Source organism: Crassostrea angulata, chromosome 6 (assembly GCF_025612915.1).
Source record: "Crassostrea angulata isolate pt1a10 chromosome 6, ASM2561291v2, whole genome shotgun sequence".
Taxonomy (NCBI): Eukaryota; Metazoa; Mollusca; class Bivalvia; order Ostreida; family Ostreidae; genus Magallana; species Magallana angulata.
The window spans coordinates 27,471,509-27,495,615 of NC_069116.1; the positions used below are offsets into that span (position 1 = coordinate 27,471,509).

The window sequence follows — 24,107 nt, forward strand, 5'->3', positions numbered from 1 at the left end:
TTGTCATGTAAACAAGGCTCGTGCCCTGTGTTTTTTGTTTACATACATGTAGGTTCAATATACCAGTAAATAATCTTTTTTCAAGCTGATTTAACTATGTTTTTATTCATTTTAAGCACAAATAAACAGTTCCTAACGTTCAACATATTCGTTGAAGGTCTAAAACTGGAATTTTCACTTTAACATTTAAATTGTAAACAGAAGCTTTGTTTACATTGCAAAGAATTTTAAGCTCTGTAACTCGCTTAAAATTCAACAAATGACACTCAAGTATTGGTTGCATATTAAGAATGCCTTACTGAAGCATTGTAAACATTAAAATCAGAAAAATAATTTTTGACCAAAATCGTGACCACGCCCCTTTAAGCTCATTTGTCTATCTTTTTTTTTATTTTGAGCATAAAGAAACAGTTTCTAACGTTTAACACATTCAATTTAGTATGAAGGGTAATCGTGTTCAAAAATCCAGACATGTAAACCTGTAAATCCAAATATGTAATCGTGTTGGTTTGGGAGTCTTACTATGAATGTAATTTTTGATCGTATAACCTATAAAACTCAGGCATAAACACTTTAGAGTTGACAAAGCAGTCCTTCAATCTTATTTTTCTTACAGATGCTTATTTGCAGCTGTAAAATGTTGTTTATTATTTGCATGTTACCTACCACTATACTACACACTTTCCATCTGTAGTCTCTGCATTGGTATTTCCGTTATCTGAAATATCACGGTTGACATGTTACAAATCGACAAATGTAAAGTCTACAAGTTTGTCGAATTTTGACATGACCATATATGGAAACAGTAACGTCACCAATAGAAAAAGGCTAGCTGCAGGTTAAGGCATGCCATAATCGCCAGAATAGGGACGGAATAGATAATAAAAAATATATTAGGTAGACCAATAGTCATATTATATCTGGATAACAACATTTCTTAGAAAGTATTATTTTTCGGAAAAACAAATTATGAGATTGGTGTACATTTTATCAAGAAAATGTATAAAAGATGCGAGTGAAGAATTTGATCGGCTTCAGATATCTTCTTAGAACTGAAAAAATGACATAAAATGACTTTGTTTGAATATACTTGTATATTATAGATATACACACATTTTATATAGTGCATGCAACAAATTGTTTAAGTACAGAGCTCGGCTGAATTAAGAAAAATACAGTCATTTCATGCATATCTTTTACAAATTTATGCTATAATATGGTATGCGATTTTAATGATATGCTATGAGATTTGTATGCTATGCTATGAGATTTGTATGCTATGCTATGAGAAATTGAAATGAAGGGCCAAATGATATGGTATGCTATGCTATGCTATGGTATGCTATGAGATTTGAACAAAAACGCCTCCATACACAGAAGAGTTACACACATTTCGAAGTAAAATAATAAGAAGCCAAAGTTTACCACAAATCTATTATGTAAACATTTATTTTTTTCAAATATTAACATTTAAAACCGAGATAAAATAATGTTGTATGCTATGCTATGGTATGCTATGGTATGATATGACGAATGCGATTCTATGAGATTGTATGCTATGGTATGAGATTCCAATGGAATGCTATGAGATATCAATGCTATGCTATGAGATTTCAATGCTATGCTATGCTATGGTGTATGTTGTAAAAAATATGCTTGAACCGACTGTATCTCCAAAGGCCTCCTAATCGCCACCACAAAGTTGGGACAAGAACCCTTAACTCCACCCTCCCCTGCGAAAAATTACACGGGGTCCATATATAGATAAGGTACATGTAACTGTCGTGAAATTAAAATGTGAATAAATTATTTTTAAAAATATTTCATTTTGCATTGTCGGCAATATATTGGGAAAAAACCCTATCATGCATGTGAAAATTAACATTTTTTTATTTCAGCAATTATTACGAGATATGAGTATGACGTCCTGAATGTCGGTTCAATACAGACTCACTTTGTGAAGTTTGTTGATAAAAATTTTCTGTAAAGCTATTATTATACAGCTTAAAACCACTTGTGAACAGGTACTGTTGACCATAAAGCAGCTACTTAATTTTGTAAAATTAAAGTCAATACAGTATATTTTTTAAAATATTTTATGCTTAAAACTCTACCAGTTTATATACGATCAAATTCATCTGACCCACCCCGTTTCAAAAAAAAAAAAACAAGAGAAAAACATTGACAGCAAACCGGGTTTTCTTTTCTGTGAACAGTATCCATAATGCATTTGTCAATCCTGAATTGATATACAGCAAAACTCGTTTATAACGAATTTCAAGGGACCATAGAAAAAACTTCGTTATAGCCGTTATTCGCTATACGTTTATAACGAATTCGTAAAAATATTATAGCGAATTCGTTATAACAGTTTTCTAAACTATTGTAAGTTATAAAATTAGTATTACCGTCATTTACAAAAAATGTCTAGATAACCATTTCATTTCAATTTTTAAAAAAATTCCGTATACTATTTGAATTTGAGTATTTTATATTTGCATCTTAAAATTGCATGTTTCTTCAATGAAATTTGAAATGGAAAAAATTCGTTATAAAAATGATAAAATACGTTTAAATTTTGCCAGCGGGGGTCTTAAAATTACTTCGTTATAACCGTAAATTCGTTATAGCCGTGTTCGTTATATACATCAATTTTCTATAGGTTTATATAAGAAATTTGCCGGGACATGAATAATCATTCGTTATAGCCGTAAATTCGCTATATCCGTGTTCGTTATATTCAAGTTTTGCTGTATACTGTAAACGTATTATATTTGGCGTGTACGATATTTGGCGGAAATTAGTTTTTGAACAAGTTGGCGTATATTTGAATTACAATGTAGCATATTCCTGAATTTAACTTTTCTTGTGCATATATGAATGGCATTTAGCGATGTACTTGATTTAGCGGTAGCCACATTCCGTCAAAAGCGCTAAATAGAGTACACAGCAAAATGTAGTACGTTTACAGTACTACATTTCCAAAGAAATGGGGTATTCTATATACATTTTTTTCCATAAATTATCAGAAATCAAAAGCGATTTGCATACCTCTGATATATATATAATTGATCTGCAAGAGAACAACTTCCTATCTTGAAAACTGTACGAGGAGTTATCGGTACAATAAGGATACCTTTTTGGCAGGCACTCGCCCGCCCGCCATTTTCACTATTTCAATAATCGGTAAACTCGGTTTAAAATTCTCTCAAAATTCTATATTCATGTAGCAATAGAGCTACATGGGACCTCATGGCGGTATCTGAACCCCATGCCGCTCAAAATATATTTACCCACTTCGGAAAATTCTTGATCCGTCTCATTTCTAGAAAAGAGTACGCATTAACTTATATTCCAGTTTAAAATATATGTCAAATTATTTCAGAGAAATAAGATATTAGGCATTTCTTTTTAACCTTTCATCGTACAATACCATGAGAATTATATTACAGAAATTAGCGCATTTGTCACATCGGCAACGATTTTTATATACATGAACCTCTACCTACGGAAGCTTATTGAGGCCAGTTCAGCAAATAAATTAATTTATATTGCGTTAAATCGAAATAGTTATTGCGTTTAAATGCAATCTTTTGCTTTTTTTTGCTATGTAGTTTGCGTTTAAATGCAAAAGATTGCGATAAAACTCAAAAAGTTATGCGATTAAACGCAAAGTAGATTGCGTTTAAACGCAAAGTATTGCGTTTAATCGCAAAATTATTGCGCTTAAACGCAAAAAATAATGCGTTTAAACAAAAAGCTATTATTGCGTTTAAACGCAATATATTTTGCGAATAAACGCAAAAGTTTTTGCGATTAAACGCAATTATAATTTTGCGATTAAATGCAATGATTTTTGCGTTATATCACAATCAATTTATTTGCTTATATATACACTTAGTATACGTACCAAGTCCTTGATTTGATGGCAACACTTGAAACATCACAAAGAATCAATTTCTGGTTTTCACTTGGATTAACTTGGGTTAATGAAATAGTAAGCTGTCATATCTTGAAAGCATCAGGCACTTCTAAGATGCAAAACTTTGCGTTTAAACGCAAACCTTTGCGTTAAAACGCAATGTTCTTTGCGTTTAAACGCAATAGGTATTGCGTATAATCGCAATCTTTTGCGTTTAAACGCAAAACTTATTGCGATATAACGCAAAAGATTGCAATTAAATGCAGTATATAGTTATTGCGTTTAAATTCAAAAGAAATTATTGTTTCTGCTAAGCTGGCCTCAATAAGCTCCGTATCTTCCTGTTTGGTCCAGTTTTAATCATACCTCAAACATTAAAAGCTTCTTGCAACAGTTCAGCTGAATATTAAGTTTATTTTTCGTCCATTCCGACGATTACGGCATGCCTTTTACCGCAGCAAGGCAGTTGTCATATAAGGTCAGGTCAAAATGGCTCATCGACAAACTTGTAGACTTTACATTTGTCAATTTGTATCATGTAAGATGTGCTATTGCCGAGCCTGAAGATACAAATGCAGAAACTACCGATTGAAAGTGTGCAAAGTTGAAGGTTTAATTAACTAATGAAAACAATAAAGCTGCAAAATGTGCATCATGCGAAGGAACCGAGTCAAATTTTACACGTGTTTATGCCCGAGTATTATAGGTTACACGATCAGAACTACACATTCATAATCAGGCTCACACACCAACACGATCGCATATTCGGATTTACAAGTTTACATGTCTGGATTTTTGAGCTCCATATTTTAGATCTAAAACTGGAATTTTCGCTTTAACATTCAAAATGCAAATAAAAGTTTTGTTTACATTGCAAATGATTTCAAAACTTCTAACTTTCTTATAATAATAACTTGTAAAAAAAAATGACACTCAAATTATGGTTACCTATTAAAATACCTTACTGAAGCAATGTAAATATTAAAATCGGAAAAATAATTCTTGACCAAAATCGTGACCATGCCCCTTTAAAAACTAAGGTAGGTATATTGCACTAAATGGTAAAACTGTGATTAATGCATTGATATATATATATATGTATATATTTGTAATTCTTTAATTAAAAACCATGTATATATAACTAACAATGACATGTACCTCCGAGTACACCCCTTAGTTCAACTTGCCTTCTACGAAAATATTATTCTTCAACATGCATGATAAAAAAATACGAGACATACAGGTGAGATAAAACTCGAAAACTTGTAATATAACAATAGGATACTATAAACAATATTACTCCCACGTTTCTCAATCGTTTACTACATTATACTATACACTTTGTTCAAGACTATTGACTTGGGAAAGAAATCAGTAAAATAAAAAGTATTGAATTGTATTTTTTTTTAAAGTAAATCATTCTAACAACGATTCCAAATCTGCATGAAAAAAATTATTTGAGGAAAATTGTAACAATTCAATTTAACAAGTTTCCAAATTCGTTCAGCCTTCGAGGAGTAAATGAAATGAACTTCCACGGTATAAAAGTTATGAAATAATATATACATAATTAAAGTCCATAGGCCTTGTACAAAATACAAGTTATTTTATTCGGGATTAACAAAATGGGAAAAACGAAAAGAACAGATTTCCTTCCGCAAACAGGAAATGTTCACTTGAATCTAAACTTAGTTCCTATTTGCTTATAACTACCTTTCTCTTGTGTATTGTAAACTGAATTGAAACTTAACAAGTTTCACGTTTACCATATATATACAGTCTAATTATAATCAATAAGATGAGGAACCGTTATATTGGTGTAACTCTCTTGGCCGCTCTTGGTTTAGCAGTTTCTCAACAGTTATACTCTAGAGAGATTGCAGATGATGACGAAGTCCTTCGAATTCAAAACCAGCTCAGAAGAGAACTTATTGCCATCAAGGGTATGTTAAAAAATGAAAACTTTTACAAAGGACTGCGAACGATAGCATTGTCTAGCCGCCTAACTAAAAGTCATTTTTTTAAAGTTGTCTAATTAAAGTTATTTTTTTTATAATAATGTTAACTAATAATGTTAACATTTATGTATATTTTCATTAAATATAATATGATAATATCAATATAAATGTTTTTGTCAAACAAACAGAGATAAATTTGTATTTTTGGTTAAAATAGCTCATTTTATAATAGAAAATAACGGAAAACAGAAATATTTTTAAAAACATCCCCCCCCCACCCCGTGACACAAAAATTCCTTTTCAGGGGTTTTATTTATTTTTATTTAGCATATTTTTATCAAAGGGTTTGTTGTTTAACGGGGGAAGGGGGGGGCATACGTCTACAGACCAAAACACATTCCAAAAAAGAATTTTGCTTTGTAAATTTTCGAAAAATAATTAATAGATATTAAATAAAATGAAATTTTACTTGAATATATATCGTAAATATGTTATTATTAAGTTTTTATGCAGATATTGGCCCATTAATTATATTTCCCTCACTCATAGAGACCGATTTCAATGAAAAAAATTTTAAGACCCCGCGTTAGCAAAACTTTTGTTTAAAAATAAATAATTTGATAACAAATTTTATTTTGATATAAATTGATTAGGATTTGATTATACATTTTAGTAGAAAACTTAGTTTTTGAATATCTGGCAGAATCCGAAATATTTGGATGTAAAATGTAGGCGGGAAACGGGCTTTAGCGTTCGCAGTTCTTCGTTTAGTTAAATAGTTATTAATGAGGGAATTCCAATTATTAGAATATTCATCAGAAATAAGGAACTTGGAACAAAAGCATAAATTACTACTAGTATGTGTATAAAGTTACTGCCCCTGTGATTATATATCTTATTTTAAAAGAAATTGCAATTAATCTTTTTCAAAGATAAAGAGACCGACTTGGCTAAGACAGTCCTTCGAAATCAAGATGAAATATACCAGCTCAAAAGAGAACTTGTTGCCATCAAGGGTATGTTAAAAATTTAAAACTTTTACAAATTCGTTTAGTTAAATAGTAACATGTTTTAATCATTAAATTCAAATTATTCAAATATTCATCAGAAATATGGAACTACGAACAAAAGCATAAATTGCTGTGTATAAAGTTACTGCCCCTATGATTTTATATCTTATTTTAAAAGAAATTGCAATTTATTTTTTTCAATAATAAAGAGACCGACTTGGCTAAGACAGTCCTTCAAAATCAAGATGAAATGAACCAGCTCAAAAAAGAACTTGTTGAAGGGCTATATTTTGAAATGTCATAAGAAGTTCTATGATATCCAATGAAAACTTTTTTTTATATAATCGTAAACGAAAAAGATGAAACCTCATTATTACGTTGATTTTCGGGAAAAAATTGACCTTTGACCTTTGTTATGTTATTACGCCAAGGTGGACACACATCCCAAGTGGTCCAACGTCTCTAAGAAGAATAGTAAAAAAGTTCGAAGTGTTTTTATTGAAATATAAATACTTCCCTTTCAGTGAACTAAAGACATTGGTAAATGATTTAAGTATCAATCTCTAACAGTTTAAAAGGAATATCGATAACAACCATTTCGTACAAAATGGGCAATAACTCAATAAATATTTCAGGAAAGGGTTATGTTTTGAAATGTCATAAGTCCTATGACATTCATTGAAAAGTTTTTTATACCATTGTAAACAAAAGAGATATAAAATCTCATTAATACACATATTTCTAAATAACCATGATCTTTGACCTTTATGTTATTTTGATGGGCAAAGGTAAATGCTTACATCCCATGTGGTACTAAGTCGTCTTACGATTAATTTAAACAAGTGTTGTTTTTTTTATAATTTAAGTACCTCCAGGGGCAATTACTCCTAAATGATGGCCTCCGATCCTTTTGTTATAAATTGAAGAACCATCTTTAGACTTTAGACTTTGGGAGAAGTTCCAAGTCTTTGTCGCTTATCGTTTCAGATAAGTAGCGATAACAAGCATTTTCTTTACAAAGGGCAATTGCTTTGTAAGTTCTGTGAGTTATCAGACAAAGGCTCCTTTTGTGCCAAAACTTTTAATTGCCAATTACATAAAGCAAAAATTGTTTTCATTTATCTGATAACAAACACCTGTCCCGACAAAAATACAGAACTAGTGCAGTAATTGTTCTTAAACAATTAAATATTTCAACCTTATTATTTTAATGTTTAAAAAAAATTTGTTTCGATAAAATTCATGAAAGTCGTTCTTTGCATTACTTAATGAAAAAATATTATGATAAGATTTAGTATGGTTTCTTATTTAAATTGACCTTGATGTTTGACCTTTATGTCATTTTAATTGGCCAAGATCAACTTTCCATTTTCAAGTGGCCAATGTCTTTACAATGTATGGTTCAAATGTTGTACATGTTTTAAATAAAATTTAAAAAACAAAAATTTCAGGGGCAATAACTGCTTACAGGATACACCGGATCCTTTTGGTATGAATAGAATGAAAGATTCTTGAAGTCAACTAAAAACATTGGTCAAAGTTTCAAGTCTCTATTCCTAACAGTATGAGAAAAGTAGCACTAACATGCATTTTATACAGTAGGGGCAATAACTCTATAACTATTTCAAGGAGGCCATTAAAAAGAAACAATGCATTATATATATGTATATATATATATATATATATATATATATATATATATATATATATATATATATATATATATATATATATATCATAGGTCGACCATTAAGTGACCTGCAGGTCTCTTTTTAACAAACGTTTACAATTTTGGGCACCTTGAGTTAGGTTATATATAATCCAAAATTCTCCCGACTCTTGCCCCCCCCCCCTTTAAACATTATTGGTACTTGAAGATTACCGATTTGTTTTTGGGTTTTTTTTTTCAATCAAACTTCGCTAATTAATTATCAGCGAAAATTCCTCAAAAAGGTCCGAATATCGTCTGGATTTTTTGTATTTACAATCTTGTGCATGCACATCACATTCACGCTAAATCACGATAGGCTCTTTAGTTTATGTTTCCATAATATCACATTTTAATGGATAAACTCAGAAACGATAATACAAATGCGTGTAAATTTACATTTGAAATTTGCTGGTGTGTAAATTTGAAGCGAGTAAGAAGCGTTGGTGAAAAGCAGGCACGTAGCATCGTTTTTGAAAGGGGACAGACTCATCCCCAAAAAATCTTGACAACTTCAATTTCACTGATTATATCCTTATTCTCAATTCAATTTTTCACATGGTCCCATAAAAGTGGGGGGGGGGGGGGGGGCAACACCATGTTAATTAAATTTGTTGTATGTAAAATTTAAGGAAAATCTTTGCTCCGCAAAAGAGTGCCCCCCCCCCCCCCCCGAAGCTACGTCCCTGAAAAGTGTTGAATTCTTCAAAAATATGAATTAAATTTTTAGATGAAGGGTATAAACAGCCTCAAAATGGTATGTTTTAAATAATTTGACTCTTATTTTCAATGCAATTTCATTAATTTTCTCCAAAAATCGTTTCGGAGCGATTCTACAATTTTCTACTACATTACGGATATATGTAACTGTGGTGAAGGCCTGTCCCGAGACACGCAACATCATGTTAATTAAATTTGTTGTATGTAAAATTTAAGGAAAATCTTTGCTCCGCAAAAGAGTGCCCCCCCCCCCCCCCCCGATGCTACGTCCCTGAAAAGTGTTGAATTCTTCAAAAATATGAATTAAACTTTTAGATGAAAGGTATAAACAGCCTCAAAATGGTATGTTTTAAATAATTTGACTCTTATTTTCAATGCAATTTCATTAATTTTCTCCAAAAATCGTTTCACACCGATTCTACAATTTTCTACTACATTACGGATATATGGGAGGCATTCTAACTGTGGTGAAGGCCTGTCCCGAGACACAGTTTGATTATTCTACTTAATAGAGTGTCGTGAAATTAATAACATTATTGTAGCCTTATAGCTTTGTTCTGTAAATGTCAACAATAGGGTGTGTCGATGTATCTATTTAATAATTGTCAGATATCATATGCAATGTCATCCCGTGCACGCACGGGTCAACCTTTATTATCCCCTCGCGTAACTTGTTGCGAGCGGGATATAGCATCGCTGCTGTGCGTGTGGGTGTATCTATGTATGTATGTATATATGTATGTGTGTCCATTTCAGCATTTATGGCAAAATTTAAAGAAAACCCTCGCATGCATGTGTATCAAACTTCGTACACTTTATAAGCATGTTTAAAGGACAAACCTTATTTATTTTCAAGGAATTCCTTTAAATATTTTTTAAGATATCGTTAAAATTACAACTAAGAAATTTTATGTACGACTTCCGGTTCGTGAAGGTAAACATTTCAAATCAACAACTTGATATTTTGTTGGATGTAAGCCCTGTAAAGGTAAGAAGCAAACATTTTTGAGAAAATGGGAGTTGAAAGGATGTCAAAAGTGAAAAACTGAAGCAAGCAGGAGATCAAGTTCACCCTATTTTAATCGAAACAATCAGCCGTCTGAGCCGAATTTCGAGTTATATTTAACGAATTACTTAGAGAAGAACTGGTTCATAATTCAGAAGAGACTTTGACAAATATCGTCAACATGATTAATCGGGAATTCATTTCATGTTAATCGCTGAAGATAAATACATGTATATGTGTGTTACTCTTTTTGAAATTACAGGTTAACTCGAATTTTCTCATAGAGCAGACTATAAATCGCAAGATCTTAGCTACGTTTCCTTTTCAATACGAAACTTAAATTTGCCTACACTAATTGTCTACATGTATAATTGTATGTCACTGGATAAAGATAATTTATTAAACTACATTACTAAAATTTAACACGTTTGTGATGTGTTCTCCCTAGTAATGGGAGCAATTGTACAACCACTTAAATGCACCCATCCCGCATGGATACATACAGAGCGTGCATGGGGATAGGAATAAACGAAATATTTTAATTCAAACGGTTTTTAACAAGTTCAATATTTGGTCTCTTCAATTACATGTTTATTTCTAAATAATGCATTTCCCCGCACAATATTTTCATTTCGCGAGGGGATGCTCCGCTTTGCGGTGCCCTTGTTCCTTTTGTAGCAGATGACTTGAAGAAATTACATTTTTAATGTTTTATTTCAAACCAGGGCGTGGGTGTGTAATGCATCGTCTTTTTTTCTAAAATTTGATCTTTAGGTCAAAATTTTATCACTGTCCCAAATAAATATTTCATATAAAAGACTGTCAAATAAACCCAATCCCAGAATTCAACTTCCTCGTTTTATGCATACATCATTTATTCATATAGACGTTCTTACAATTTGTTTACGGTTCACAACTTAATTCATAAGTTTTATTACCAACCTGTCGTGGTATTAATATTAAATATTATGTAATAATTTTTAAACGTGTACGCAGGGGCTTAAAAAACGCAGGTTGATTAATTCACTACATGGCCGAAAGTGTAGAGTGAGTTACATGTAATCATCGGGTAGATACTATGGAATTACTTTTTGCATATCTAAAACCAAAGTTGTCATCCAGGGGCCCGTTTCTCAAAAAGGCGTAAATCTGGGCTGAAGTTAGTCCGACTAACAAAGTTACGCCAATATTTAGTCGGGTCTAAGTTGCGTTTCTGAAAAGGGCGTAAGTTAGGGTTTAAATGTCGAAAAACTTAGACATCTCCGCTGAGTACTAAGCATGCGCATATTGTATTTTGTTTTGCTTTGAGGCTATGGTTATATGTGGTGGATCAGTTTTCCAATTTATAGTACATGTAGTACAAGAGGTTTCAGAAACCAAATATGTGACAATTAAATGCATTGTAGATGATATTGAGGCACAATCTTACATATTGATTGAACGAAACAATACATAGAAATTAACTTCAATGTTCGTGTAAACTTCAAATATTTATAGAATACATGGACAAGGTACAGTGGATATGCCCCAATACGTCTGCAGAATGAGAAGTATGCTTCATAGACACTGTAGATCTTTACATATTTTCAGATGCTGGGATAAGGCTTGATTCTTTTTTATCAATTCACTATATCATTTATAGAAAATAATATGACCATGAGTATAACAGCAACCAACTGACATCGAAAATATCTACTGTATAAATAATATTACATGAACCTTGTCCATCTTCTGTTCCAATATTGAAAGAATGTAGACAATGACATGGAAACGATTCTTGTTTTTCTGCGATTCAAATGATAATAGTTTTGAAAGATATTAATATCAACAATTAACAAGACAGGAATTATCAACATTTGAGGCCGGGGTCTCCCCAACTCCCTTTCCTGTTTTGGGTTTACATCGATCGATTTTTTTTTGGGGGGGGGGGGGGGTGAAAGTAATATACACCTTCCATAAACAGGGAATAATTCGCCCTGTTTCATTTTCAATCATTTCACCCTCGTTGTCAGCGGGCAAATTTATGTTGATTTTCAATATCTAATATTAAGTAACTTAGGTAACAGCTGTGACTTGGCGAAGTCACGACCGAGTGAAACTGTTTGTAAGTGTAGAAGGACGGAAATATAACCCTGTATACAGTATCTTGATTAAAATAAAAAAATATAAAAGCACTTATCTAAGAACACCCTTCCTATTTAAAGAAAGTTTTAAAAATAAAAGGCTTTTACAAGTTTAATGGAAAAGGCATCTAAAAATTCCCCTATCCCCTCCCGGATAAGACATTTTGCATCTTTGCGATTTTAACAAGTGCATGTGAGTTTTACTTTCTTCCTTTTTTAAGAAAGTTTTATAAATAAAAGGTTTTTACAAGTTTAATGGAAAATGAAAAATATAAAAAGAATTACGATCGATGTTAATTATGAACGCAATTGATCACTTCATCCTAGAATTAATAAGATTAATAAATTTGATTTCCAAAAATTCAAGGTGTGCATGTGAAATTTAATAATAATCGATAACCTTGACAAACGCTTGTCAACAGATCTAAAATTGATGCACACTCTGCACGCTTCTAAAACATATTTTTAAGTAATATTTTAACAAACAAAAATTGATTGTATCTAAATGCGAGTTCATAAACATTCCAAAATACATGTAGCTTTCATACGGTTTTGTAAAGATACTAGGAGCAAAAAAAAAAAAAATGAAAATGATAATGCATACGTGTTGTAAAGTTTTCAGTAATACATGTATATGTAAAGAACAAACAACCACACACAAGGACAAATTACAAATGTAAACGTTTTGAGTTGCTCCTATTCATAATTTTGAAATCAGTTTCGTTTCACAGGTTCAAATTTGATTAGAAACATTAAATTCTAGTTCATGCTTACTGAGAATTGATAAAAACAAATCAATAATCTATTCGTACTTATATACATCTATCTTCTTGGGGAATAAATGTTTAATTTAGAAATAAAGCATTTTTTGAATAATTGTGTTTATATCATTTATTGGGGTAAACCCATTCTTCACACTTTAGGTAAATTTCATTACGAGTAGTAATGTATATTACATACGTTTAATAAGGTGAGCCCATTATTTATCAAATTGATTTAATCTTATTTTTTTTAGAAATAGAGACAGTTATCGAATAATAGGTATTTCTTAAAGTTATATGCACATGTACAAATAACACATAAAACAAACCAAAAAATAAAATTATCTGTATATTTTGCCTTAGAAACAAAACACTCGCCATTTTTTTGCACAGACTAAGAACTTACGCCTACCCATTAGCAGGCGTAGATTTAAACTCAAATTTAGTCCCGACTAAGTTTACGCCTTTTTGTGAAACGCAACTTAGTCTGGTTTTGAGGTCTAGTTCCTGATTTAGTCCGGACTAAGCCTACGCCTGGACGTAGGCCTTTTTGAGAAACGGGCCCCAGGATTACAACTTTGGTTTAAGGTATGCAAATAGATAGCAATTTTATTTATTGAACATATGTAAAATCTCAATTGCTATGCATACCATAAATAAGTTTCAAATAAATAAATATACTCTTTACGTTATCATTCAACATTATTCACAGAAAGTGAATATTTTGACCCAAACTCCTAATGATCCGCCAAAGCGTGTCCACCACCTTATTCTCATTTTTAAAGTGCTATGCATAGCTCAGCGCTTTGTTATCGTTAGACTTCTACTTCCGCTGCATGGAATAACCGCACCCTATGAGCAGAAGTTTACATAATTTAAACTGGTTAGGGAACAATTTGCAGGAGTTAGTGCATATAACTGCACGGGCTGTTGTGAATTTAATGTACGGGTTATTGTGATTTTAATGTATGGTGTTTACGTTCATCATTCCAAGGACTGCCACGCAGTGATGAGGAAATATAGTGCGAATACAAATTGTTATATACACATATCTGTTATATACATATATCTGTTATATACATGTACATACAGAAGCTGGGTTAGCGCTTTTCAGTACTTTCAGTACTTTGATTGCTATTTCGGGGCTGGTCTGTCGTAAATGAGAGTATGTTTTAAATTTATTTTACAATAATTACCTGACAGGTAAAATTCAAGTAAATCATCAATTCAATGAGCTGAAATATCAAAGAAGTAAGCAGTTTGTCTGCTACAGGCATACTTTAAACATCAAACAATTAAAGGTGGCGGTAACAATCAAAGGAATCTCGGATTAGAGTTAAAACTCCAAAAGGCCTGAGGCACTCAGATGACCGTCCAAGGCATGTTGGCCTCTTGTTGAGAATTGTATTATATTTTCAATGTGTTAATCCCAATACTTACGGGGTGTGGCATTTGTGAAATTCATTATTAAGGTTCCCATTCCCGTACAGGTAAAGATATACATAATTTGGACATAAGAGGCTAAAACGTTTATGAAAAGAAACTGAAACTAATTAAAAGTTTCTGACCTATAGACAGTGAATGATGCGAGACAGCAGACAAAAACTAATATCAATAGGTTAATGATCTAAGTGATTCAAAATTAGAATAAATGGAATCTGCATTCAAATCCATAATGAAATATAATTGGTTGTAAAAAACTTCGATAAGTTACAATGAAATGTTTAGAATTAATGAAATTTTATATCAACCGATCAATAACATAAATCTTATTCCACTATTGTAGCACGGTTCCCAAAACAGCATTCTTGTCCACCACGTTGGACTAGTTTTGAAACATCCTGCTACTTGGTATTGAAAGAAAAGAAGATGCACGAAGATGCCGCTGTGAGTTAATTTGCATGGCTGTAAAGCTACTTTATTGGCTAATTATACAACATCATAGCAAACGTATACTACCAGCTAAGCAATCTATGTAGCAATAATTTCAGATGCACTGCATACGATATGGTTCCAAATTGGTGGAAATCGAAACGGCGGAGGAAAATGAGTTTATAAGAAATAATCTACTGAGGCCGTCAGATGACAATGGTACGTTTTGTAATGTCGTTTAAATTTTAATTCAGCTTTCCCTCAATTATAGTATTATCATGAGATGAAAATATTTTCTAACTAGGTAGCTGCACTAAATGAATCTAAAGCCTATATTTAACTTATCTAATCTGCCTACATTTCCTTATCATGTAACATTACATTCATTTAGAGCCCCTTTCTAACACCAGGGTCCCTGACCCAGCTACCATGACCTTCACAATTTTTAAAGACGCATTCTTCCTTCTAGTTCATATGCTTAAAATTCACGAACAAAGGAGACGATTTTCAAATAGTTAATGCATTTCTCTATATAATCATTAAAGCCCCACCCTAACACAAGAGCCCCTCACCCAGGGACCATGAAATTCAAAATTTTGGAAGAGGCATTCTTTCTGGTCATAACTTTTTACTTAGTTCATCTACTAAATATCTAGGAGCAAAGATGATATAAATTAATGTATTTTCTTTATACATGTATAATCATTAGACCCCTGTCCTAACACCAGAACCCCTGACCCTGGGGCCATGAAATTCACAATTTTGGAAGAGACATTCTTTCTTATCATAACTATGTACTTAGCTCATCTGCTTAATATCCTGGAACAGAGAAGAAGATTTTTAAACAATTAATGTATTTTCACTATAGAATCATTTGAACCCAACCCAAGCCCCTGATCCTGGTGCCATGAATTTGAACGAAACTACAAAAACTGCTTTGGTTGTCATGATATCGAAACTTTGACAGACAGCTTCACTAGCTTTTCTAAATATGTATTAATCTATTTCATTACATTTCTTCAGCAGAACAAAAAGATTTTAATCATAATATTCTTCCACAAGACAGAACCCCTACCTTAGGTGTCATGAAATTTGGCATTTTGGTCGTCCTTCATTTGCAGTCAATTTCTATTCAGTGTTACAAGACGTATTTTTAGACATTGTATGCTAATACATTATATAATTAACACTATATGATCATTTTGGCCATGCCTTGCAGTAGGAACCCCTGAACTAGGAACCCCTGAACTGAGCTCGAGGAAACACCCCCTCTCCCTGAGAGATGCATGTACTGAGAGTGTTTATTAATTCTTTATTCAAACATTCCTCTAAACGAAAATCCACCTGTGGTTATAAAACACATGGAGCACGAAACTGGCTAGCAAAACCCCTACAACTTCATGATGGAAAATTAAGTTTAACTCGGCTTTAATTTAATTCCTATTTCATCAATGTACAAGGTCTCCGATGACAATCTTCCCATTCTTCCTATCCTTGTCAGTTTGTCTCTTTTTTCTTTCATTACCAAATCTGTCAAACCTAATGGTATACATGTACCTATCTTTCTCGTCGTCGCCATTGTTGTTGATAGACCGAGATGGATGTCACGTGAACCATTTAAAGGTGGGGTATTCAAATCTTTTGTATTTTTTACCGTGCCGGTAAAATTTAAAAAAATATTTTTTTTATTTCTTTTAACTTTGTAATGCGGTTGACTTATAAAGCCATATCTTTTATAAAGAAATGAAGCAAATAATCAAATCTTATTATTGTTATCAATAAAAATACGCCACATATACCTTTAACTGTTTTTACATTACGAGTCTGAGCAAATTAAACTTGCGAGTTTCATGAATTTAAAAAACAAGAGGCCAATTGGCCTTAACGGTGACCTGAGTAGCATATAACCCATACACAAACTTGTCGAGGAGTCTCATATATGCATTTAATTAATTAGGTTTCATTCTGGAGTAGAAAAATTATAAAGGACTATATTCGATATGGGTTAATTTCTGCCCCCAACTTTAACCAATTTTTAAATAGTTTCGTATAAAAATAAAATCTCCATTAATCAGTGAACAGAGGATGCCAGTCACTTTTATCTTGAATTTAGTCATCATTACTCATTCGTTGTTTATCTATGACGTCACCTAAATGACCCAATTCCTTCAATTTTGCATAAACATGAACATATTGTCATTTTTTCTTTATATTTTGGATGCGGAAGTATAGAGCGCAGGTCTGCTCAAGTACGATTTTAACCACAGGGGCCAAGCCCGCTTTAAGGTGCCTCGCTACAACTTGAAATAGTTTCTCAAATCAACAGAAAATTATTTGATTATGATAAAAAGCATGATGGATAAGAAGTATATATGTCAAATAAGCGAAAAAAATGTGCAATTTTAGATAAAAAAAATGATATTTTCAAAAATTTCATTCAGTAAACATCAACAAAATCCCCAGGCGGATTCGAACTCATGACCTGCGGTTCACAAGCCTGATACTTTAACCACTGAGCTATGACGATATACATCTGATTCGATTGATACAAACAGTTTAACAAAACATTTCAATCGCCATCTTGTGACGTAGTGTCTAAAAAAGTACGAGTCTCGGTGTAGTGAAATACCTTAACATTAATTTCAATGTAATCATAAATAAAGAAAGGGGTCGAACTCTGACCCACATAAAAACTACCAGCACGCTTCAAAAGCCTAATTAATCAATTATTTTTTAAAACATTTGCAATGGGCGTGTATTTTTCAGAAAAGTAATGTCCAAGATACACTCGTGTCGAATTTCAAGTTGATGGGTCTTAAAATAGCGGAGATATACGTCATTATTCTCTCGAAGTCGCCAGTTTATTTTTACTTGGACATTTACCGGTCCAGGGCTCATGATGGGATTTTGCCTATGACAACAGCAGTATTGCAACAAGTCGGGAAACATTCGCACTAATCTTTTAAAATCTCACATCAAACGCACGCTACTTACATCCTTAAATTCCGATAAAATTCCTTAAACACTCTCCAAACTGAAATTTTATTCTTTTATTTTATTTTGTATCAGATAATTGTAAATGATTCCATATGTTTTAGAATGCTAAAAATGTAAACCAGAGCATTTTGTTATAACACAAAAAGATCAAATGAAAGATCTTCCAGTAATTGGCATACTTTTAATATAGGGATGTATTATTTGAATAAAATGTGATATTGTTCTTTTTCAAATTTTGTTTTGTAAAAATACTTGCATAACTATTTTGATCATAGAACTTCTTATAAATAATTACATGATATTTAATGATTAATTACTAAATATGAAGCAAGGGAAGATAACTCCATTAACTGTTATAATCCTCTTTCTTGAACTCTTTACAAATGCTTTCACAATATCTTATTGATAACTTTGATGGACAGCTTCATTTTTTTCTTTTCTTAACAAATGAATTAACTTATTTCTTTCATTGAAATTCCAGAGCAGAGTAAAATTATAAGACAAAAACATTACCTCCACCCTCCCCAGCCATGACCCTTGCCTTACATGCAGGTTATTATGACAGGATATATTTTTTCTAAATATGCAGTTAGTTTTTATGCCGTGCTCTGTGTCTGTAGAGAAGATTTTTTAACATATGCTTTAACACTATAAGGCCATATTGCCCTCCCTCACGACCTAAACCCCTGACCCATGTGGCAATGCATTTCAAAATTTCGGTAAAGGAGTTCTAGACATAATAACCATGCATTCAGTTTTCCCCACGTGTGTTGGAGTAAAGAAGAAGAAGATTTTCTAAGATTTGATACATTTTCACTATATGGCTAAATTAGCTCCGCCCTAGGGCCTAAAAGCCCTGTCCCAAGGATCATGAATTTAGGTTAAGAAGTCCGTGGACATTATAACCATGCACTCAGCTTTATTCAAATATTTATGAATTAATACATTTTCACTATAAGACCAAAGTGGCCCCACCCTACAGCCTGAAACCCTGACCCAGGGTCCATGAATTTCACAATTTTGGTAGAAGGCTTCATGGACATCATAACCATACATTCAGTTTTTTCCTCACATGTGTGGGAGTAGAGAGGAAGAGTTTTGAAAATTTGGCGGTTTTCATATTTTGCCCCGCCTGTGGCCTCCCGCGGGAGGTAGACCCATGAATTCATAATTTAGATTCCTCTTACCATAGAGATGCTTAACACCAAAAAAGTAATAATTGGCATTGTAGTTTTCAAGAAGTTAAAAATGTAGAATTATTATCGCACAGACGCACGACGACGGACGAAGAACAATGGCAATAGGTCACCAGAGTGACTCAGATGACCCCCAAAAAATCTGTTTCCAAATAAAATCGTCCAATCGCATGTATTCTGATAAAAGGTACATACGTGCGCATAGAACGCAAACCAGGTTTATAACAAAAGAGTTTTGTGTCTGTACACAACTCATGTTCAAAAATATGTACTGTCGCAGGGGATGCTCCGCTTAGCTTGTTTGGATATGCACTTTCAATGTGTCAAAATCTTAATTATATAATTGTATATGTTAATTACATCTGTAAATTGAAGTGTGAAGTTAACATATTTGTTTTGTAATTATGATATCAATCATTTCTTACCCGTGAGTTTATTTGATTCTCTTAGAAATTGATAATTGCTCAATTATTTGTTTCAATAGTCCATTTTTGGACTGGTGGAACAGATGCTGATGTTGAGGGAAACTGGATTTGGTCAATGACAGGAAAACCCTTTACAACGTTCGAAAGCTGGAAAACTGGTGAACCAAATAATGATTATAGAGGAAAGGAAGAAGATTGTCTGGAGTTTAAAAGAAAACTATCCAAAACTTGGAATGATGCAGTATGCAACTTTACCAAACCATTCATTTGTGAGAAAAATGTTTTCTATTAAAAAGTTGCGCACCCATTCAGTTGTGAGAAAAATGCCTTATTTTTATAGTATCTCCTGTCATCAATTCAGTTGTGTGAAAAATGCTTTCTAAATGAAGAATTGATGCGTATCCATTCAGTTGCGAGACAAATGCCTTATTTTTTTATTTCCTGAGTGTCTGATCAAAATGAAACAAATGTATAGGTGTAGGATTCTAAAAATGCATAAATCCTGGTTTGATTATTTGGGTATGAACATTTTTTATCTTATGAATCATATTTATATGAACTAAATCCATTGGTACATGTATGTGTTTATGTTAGTTCAGCACTCGGATAATTGAATTTGATAATAGAATATTCTTTATAATGTTGATCTTTACAATAAAGAGGATGGGTCACAATCATATTGGAATGAACTTTCTTTCGAAATAAACAATGAAATCAAATAACCATTATGTATTTTTGTTTACAATTGTAGTCTCACAACATTGCTAAGTAGGTTAAAGGGACTTGGACACGATTTGAGCTCAAAATTTTCAAAATTTATTTTTTCCACTTTTAATATCTAGAATGGTTGATATGGATATTGTTATTGCTTCCTCAAAATTTTTAAGTCAAATATTGAGTAACAAGCAGAGTTTGAAGTTATTTGTTTAGTAAACAAAGCTTGAGTCTTGTTATTGTTTAAATATGTGTTATATTGGAATTAGTTTCAATGAAAAGGCGCTTCCTTTTGTCTTTTGTTGACAATATTTATGAACACATTGAATCATTTATCTTGTTTGCCACCAGTCATTTTGTCAAATAAATGGTAATTTCTTTACTTTATATTATTTGTAAAAAAATATATATGACTCGATCTTTGTTTACATAACAATGAATCCTTATGTCTGTATCTTGTTTGACACTCCACATCTAACATTAATATTTGGTCAATCATTCAAAATGCACAATTAAATCATTTTAAACACAAGTGAAAAGCTGTCAATGTGACAGCAAACCGGGTTTTCTTTTATTTGAACTGTATCTATAATCCATGTCAACCCGTATCCAGTGAAACGGAGTACCCTATATGCAATATTTTGCCCCAAAAGTTTTTTCATAAATAATCAGAAATCAAAATCCTATCAATATGCACACCTCTGAACTATGTACAATTGATCTGCAAAAGAACAACTTCCTATCTTGAAAACTGTAGGAGGAGGAGTTATCCGTTCAATGAGGGTACCCTATATGCAATATTTTGCCAAAAATGACTAATAAGTTCAAAAGCTGGTATTTTTTCGATAAATTACCAGAAATCAAAATCCTAGCAATATGCACACCTCTGAAATATGTACAATTGATCTGCAAAAGAACAACTTCCTATCTTGAAAACTGTAGGAGGAGTTATCCGTACAATGAGGGTACCCTATATGCAATATTTTGCCAAAAAATGACTAAGTTCAAAAGCTGGTATATACCGTATTTTTTCGATAAATTATCAGAAATCAAAATCCTAGCAATATGCACACCTCTGATATATGTACAATTGATCTGCAAAAGAACAACTTCCTATCTTGAGAACTGTAGGAGGAATTATCCGTACAATGAGGGTACCCTATATGCAATATTTTGCCAAAAAAGACTAATAAGTTCAAAAGCTGGTATTTTTTCGATAAATTACCAGAAATCAAAATCCTAGCAATATGCACACATCTGATATATGTACAATTGATCTGCAAAAGAACAACTCCCTATCTTGAAAACTGTAGGAGGAGTTATCCGTACAATGAGGGTACCCTATATGCAATATTTTGCCAAAAAATGACTAAGTTCAAAAGCTGGTATTTTTTCGATAAATTAACAGAAATCAAAATCCTAGCAATATGCACACCTCTGATATATGTACAATTGATCTGCAAAAGAACAACTTCCTATCTTGAAAGCTGTAGGAGGAGTTATCCGTACAATGAGGGTACCCTATATGCAGTATTTTGCCAAGAAATGACTAAGTTCAAAAGCTGGTATTTTTTCGATAAATTAACAGAAATCAAAATCCTAGCAATATGCACACATCTAATATATGTACAATTGATCTGCAAAAGAACAACTTCCTATCTTGAAAACTGTAGGAGGAGTTATCCGTACAATGAGGGTACCCTATATGCAATATTTTGCCAAAAAATGACTAAGTTCAAAATCTGGTATTTTTTCGATAAATTAACAGAAATCAAAATCCTAGCAATATGCACACATCTGATATATGTACAATTGATCTGCAAAAGAACAACTTCCTATCTTGAAAACTGTAGGAGGAGTTATCCGTACAATGAGGGTACCCTATATGCAGTATTTTGCCAAGAAATGACCAAGTTGAAAATCTGGTATTTTTTCGATAAATTAACAGAAATCAAAATCCTAGCAATATGCACACATCTGATATATGTACAATTGATATGCAAAAGAACAACTTCCTATCTTGAAAACTGTAGGAGGAGTTATCCGTACAATGAGGGTATCCTATATGCAATATTTTGCCAAAAAATGACTAAGTTCAAAAGCTTGTATCTTTTCGATAAATTATCAGAAATCAAAATCCTAGCAATATGCACACCTCTGATATATGTACAATTGATCTGCATAAGAACAACTTCCTATCTTGAAAACTGTAGGAGGAGTTATCCGTACAATGAGGGTACCCTATATGCAGTATTTTGCCAAGAAATGACCAAGTTGAAAATCTGGTATTTTTTCGATAAATTACCAGAAATCAAAATCCTAGCAATATGCACACATCTGATATATGTACAATTGATCTGCAAAAGAACAACTCCCTATCTTGAAAACTGTAGGAGGAGTTATCCGTACAATGAGGGTACCCTATATGCAATATTTTGCCAAAAAATGACTAAGTTCAAAAGCTGGTATTTTTTCGATAAATTATCAGAAATCAAAATCCTAGCAATATGCACACCTCTGTTATATGTACAATTGATCTGCATAAGAGCAACTTCCTATCTTGAAAACTGTAGGAGGAGTTATCCGTACAATGAGGGTACCCTTTTGGCAGCCGCCCGCCCGCCATTTTCACCATTTTAATAACCGGATTTTTCCGTTGGAAAACCCGGTTAATAAAAATAAAAAATAATATTTGATTTCAAATCGTGTCCAAGTCCCTTTAAAACGTTATTCTCTTTTGAGAAGTGAACAGGCATACCCTACATCCACTTTTCTTCGCAAGCCCTCATATTTTGATTCTGGAAAACGTGAAAATATTGGAACTGAAGACGGCCTATGCTTCGACCAATGTTTTGACTCAAGTTTCCCTGAATTTTCGTAACAGACCTATTATTTCTACATTTTAAACATTAATGCATTAATATATCACCAAAACAAAAAATCAAAACTAACCTGCTGTCAAATTATTTTCGCAATTTCTACATTATTATTATTATATAAAATTCATAAAGCGCCATATATAATTATATATTAAATTACTCTATAGCGATGTACATATAAAAGTTATTGGCATAAAAAAGCTAAGAACATAAATTTTAAATACACCTAAATACACTAAATTTTAAAAACTACAAACTTATATAACACAAAATTTGTTTACATGTAAAATTCAATGCTGTGCTGTCTCTGTCCTCAATAAAATAAAGTTTAAAATGCGTAAATACTGAAGAATAGTCTGGATAAGCCTTGCTGAAAAGATAAGTTTTCAATAATTTTTTAAAACTTATAAAATTTCCCTCTAATCTAAGATTTGGGGGAAGGTTATTCCACAATGTAGAACTGACCACTTCGAACTGCCTGTCACCATACGACCTAGCCCGCGCACGCGACTGAACAAGGAGCATAGAGCTCTCTGAGCGCAGAGACCTATTTGGCTTGTAGATCTGGACCAGTTCTTGTATATAAAATGGCGATGTTCTGTGTAAGGCTTTGAAAGCCTGTAGGATCAGCTTGTATTCAATTCGCTGCTCGATTGAAAGCCAGTGTAACTTGACCAGCACTGGTGTTATGTGGTCATATTTCCGAGTACGCGTTATAATCCTAGCGGCTGTTTTGAATCCTTTGAAGTCTTGACAAGGAACTGGTACATACACCGTGAAGTAAGGCATTGCCGTAGTCACACGAGAGGTCACAAG

At 32.6% G+C, this 24,107-nt stretch overlaps 1 protein-coding gene across 1 annotated transcript; it reads left to right on the top strand.

Moving 5' to 3' along the window:
• Positions 1–5,616: 5,616 nt before the first annotated feature.
• Positions 5,617–20,005, top strand: LOC128190716 (perlucin-like protein). The gene is made up of 5 exons (XM_052862860.1): positions 5,617–5,865; positions 6,813–6,896; positions 14,995–15,095; positions 15,200–15,299; positions 19,758–20,005. Exons 1-5 carry the CDS (start codon positions 5,721–5,723, stop codon positions 19,988–19,990), a joined length of 663 nt encoding a protein of 220 aa, XP_052718820.1. The 5' UTR covers positions 5,617–5,720; the 3' UTR covers positions 19,991–20,005.
• The last annotated feature ends 4,102 nt before the right edge of the window (positions 20,006–24,107 follow it).

Bases quoted from the DNA above. Each gene is read 5' to 3' on its own strand.
- LOC128190716 (XM_052862860.1), top strand. From the start codon at position 5,721: ATGAGGAACCGTTATATTGGTGTAACTCTCTTGGCCGCTCTTGGTTTA. The intron at 5,866-6,812 runs GTATGTTAAAAA...TCTTTTTCAAAG, and splicing joins AGAACTTATTGCCATCAAGG to ATAAAGAGACCGACTTGGCT. The intron at 6,897-14,994 runs GTATGTTAAAAA...CCACTATTGTAG, and splicing joins AGAACTTGTTGCCATCAAGG to CACGGTTCCCAAAACAGCAT.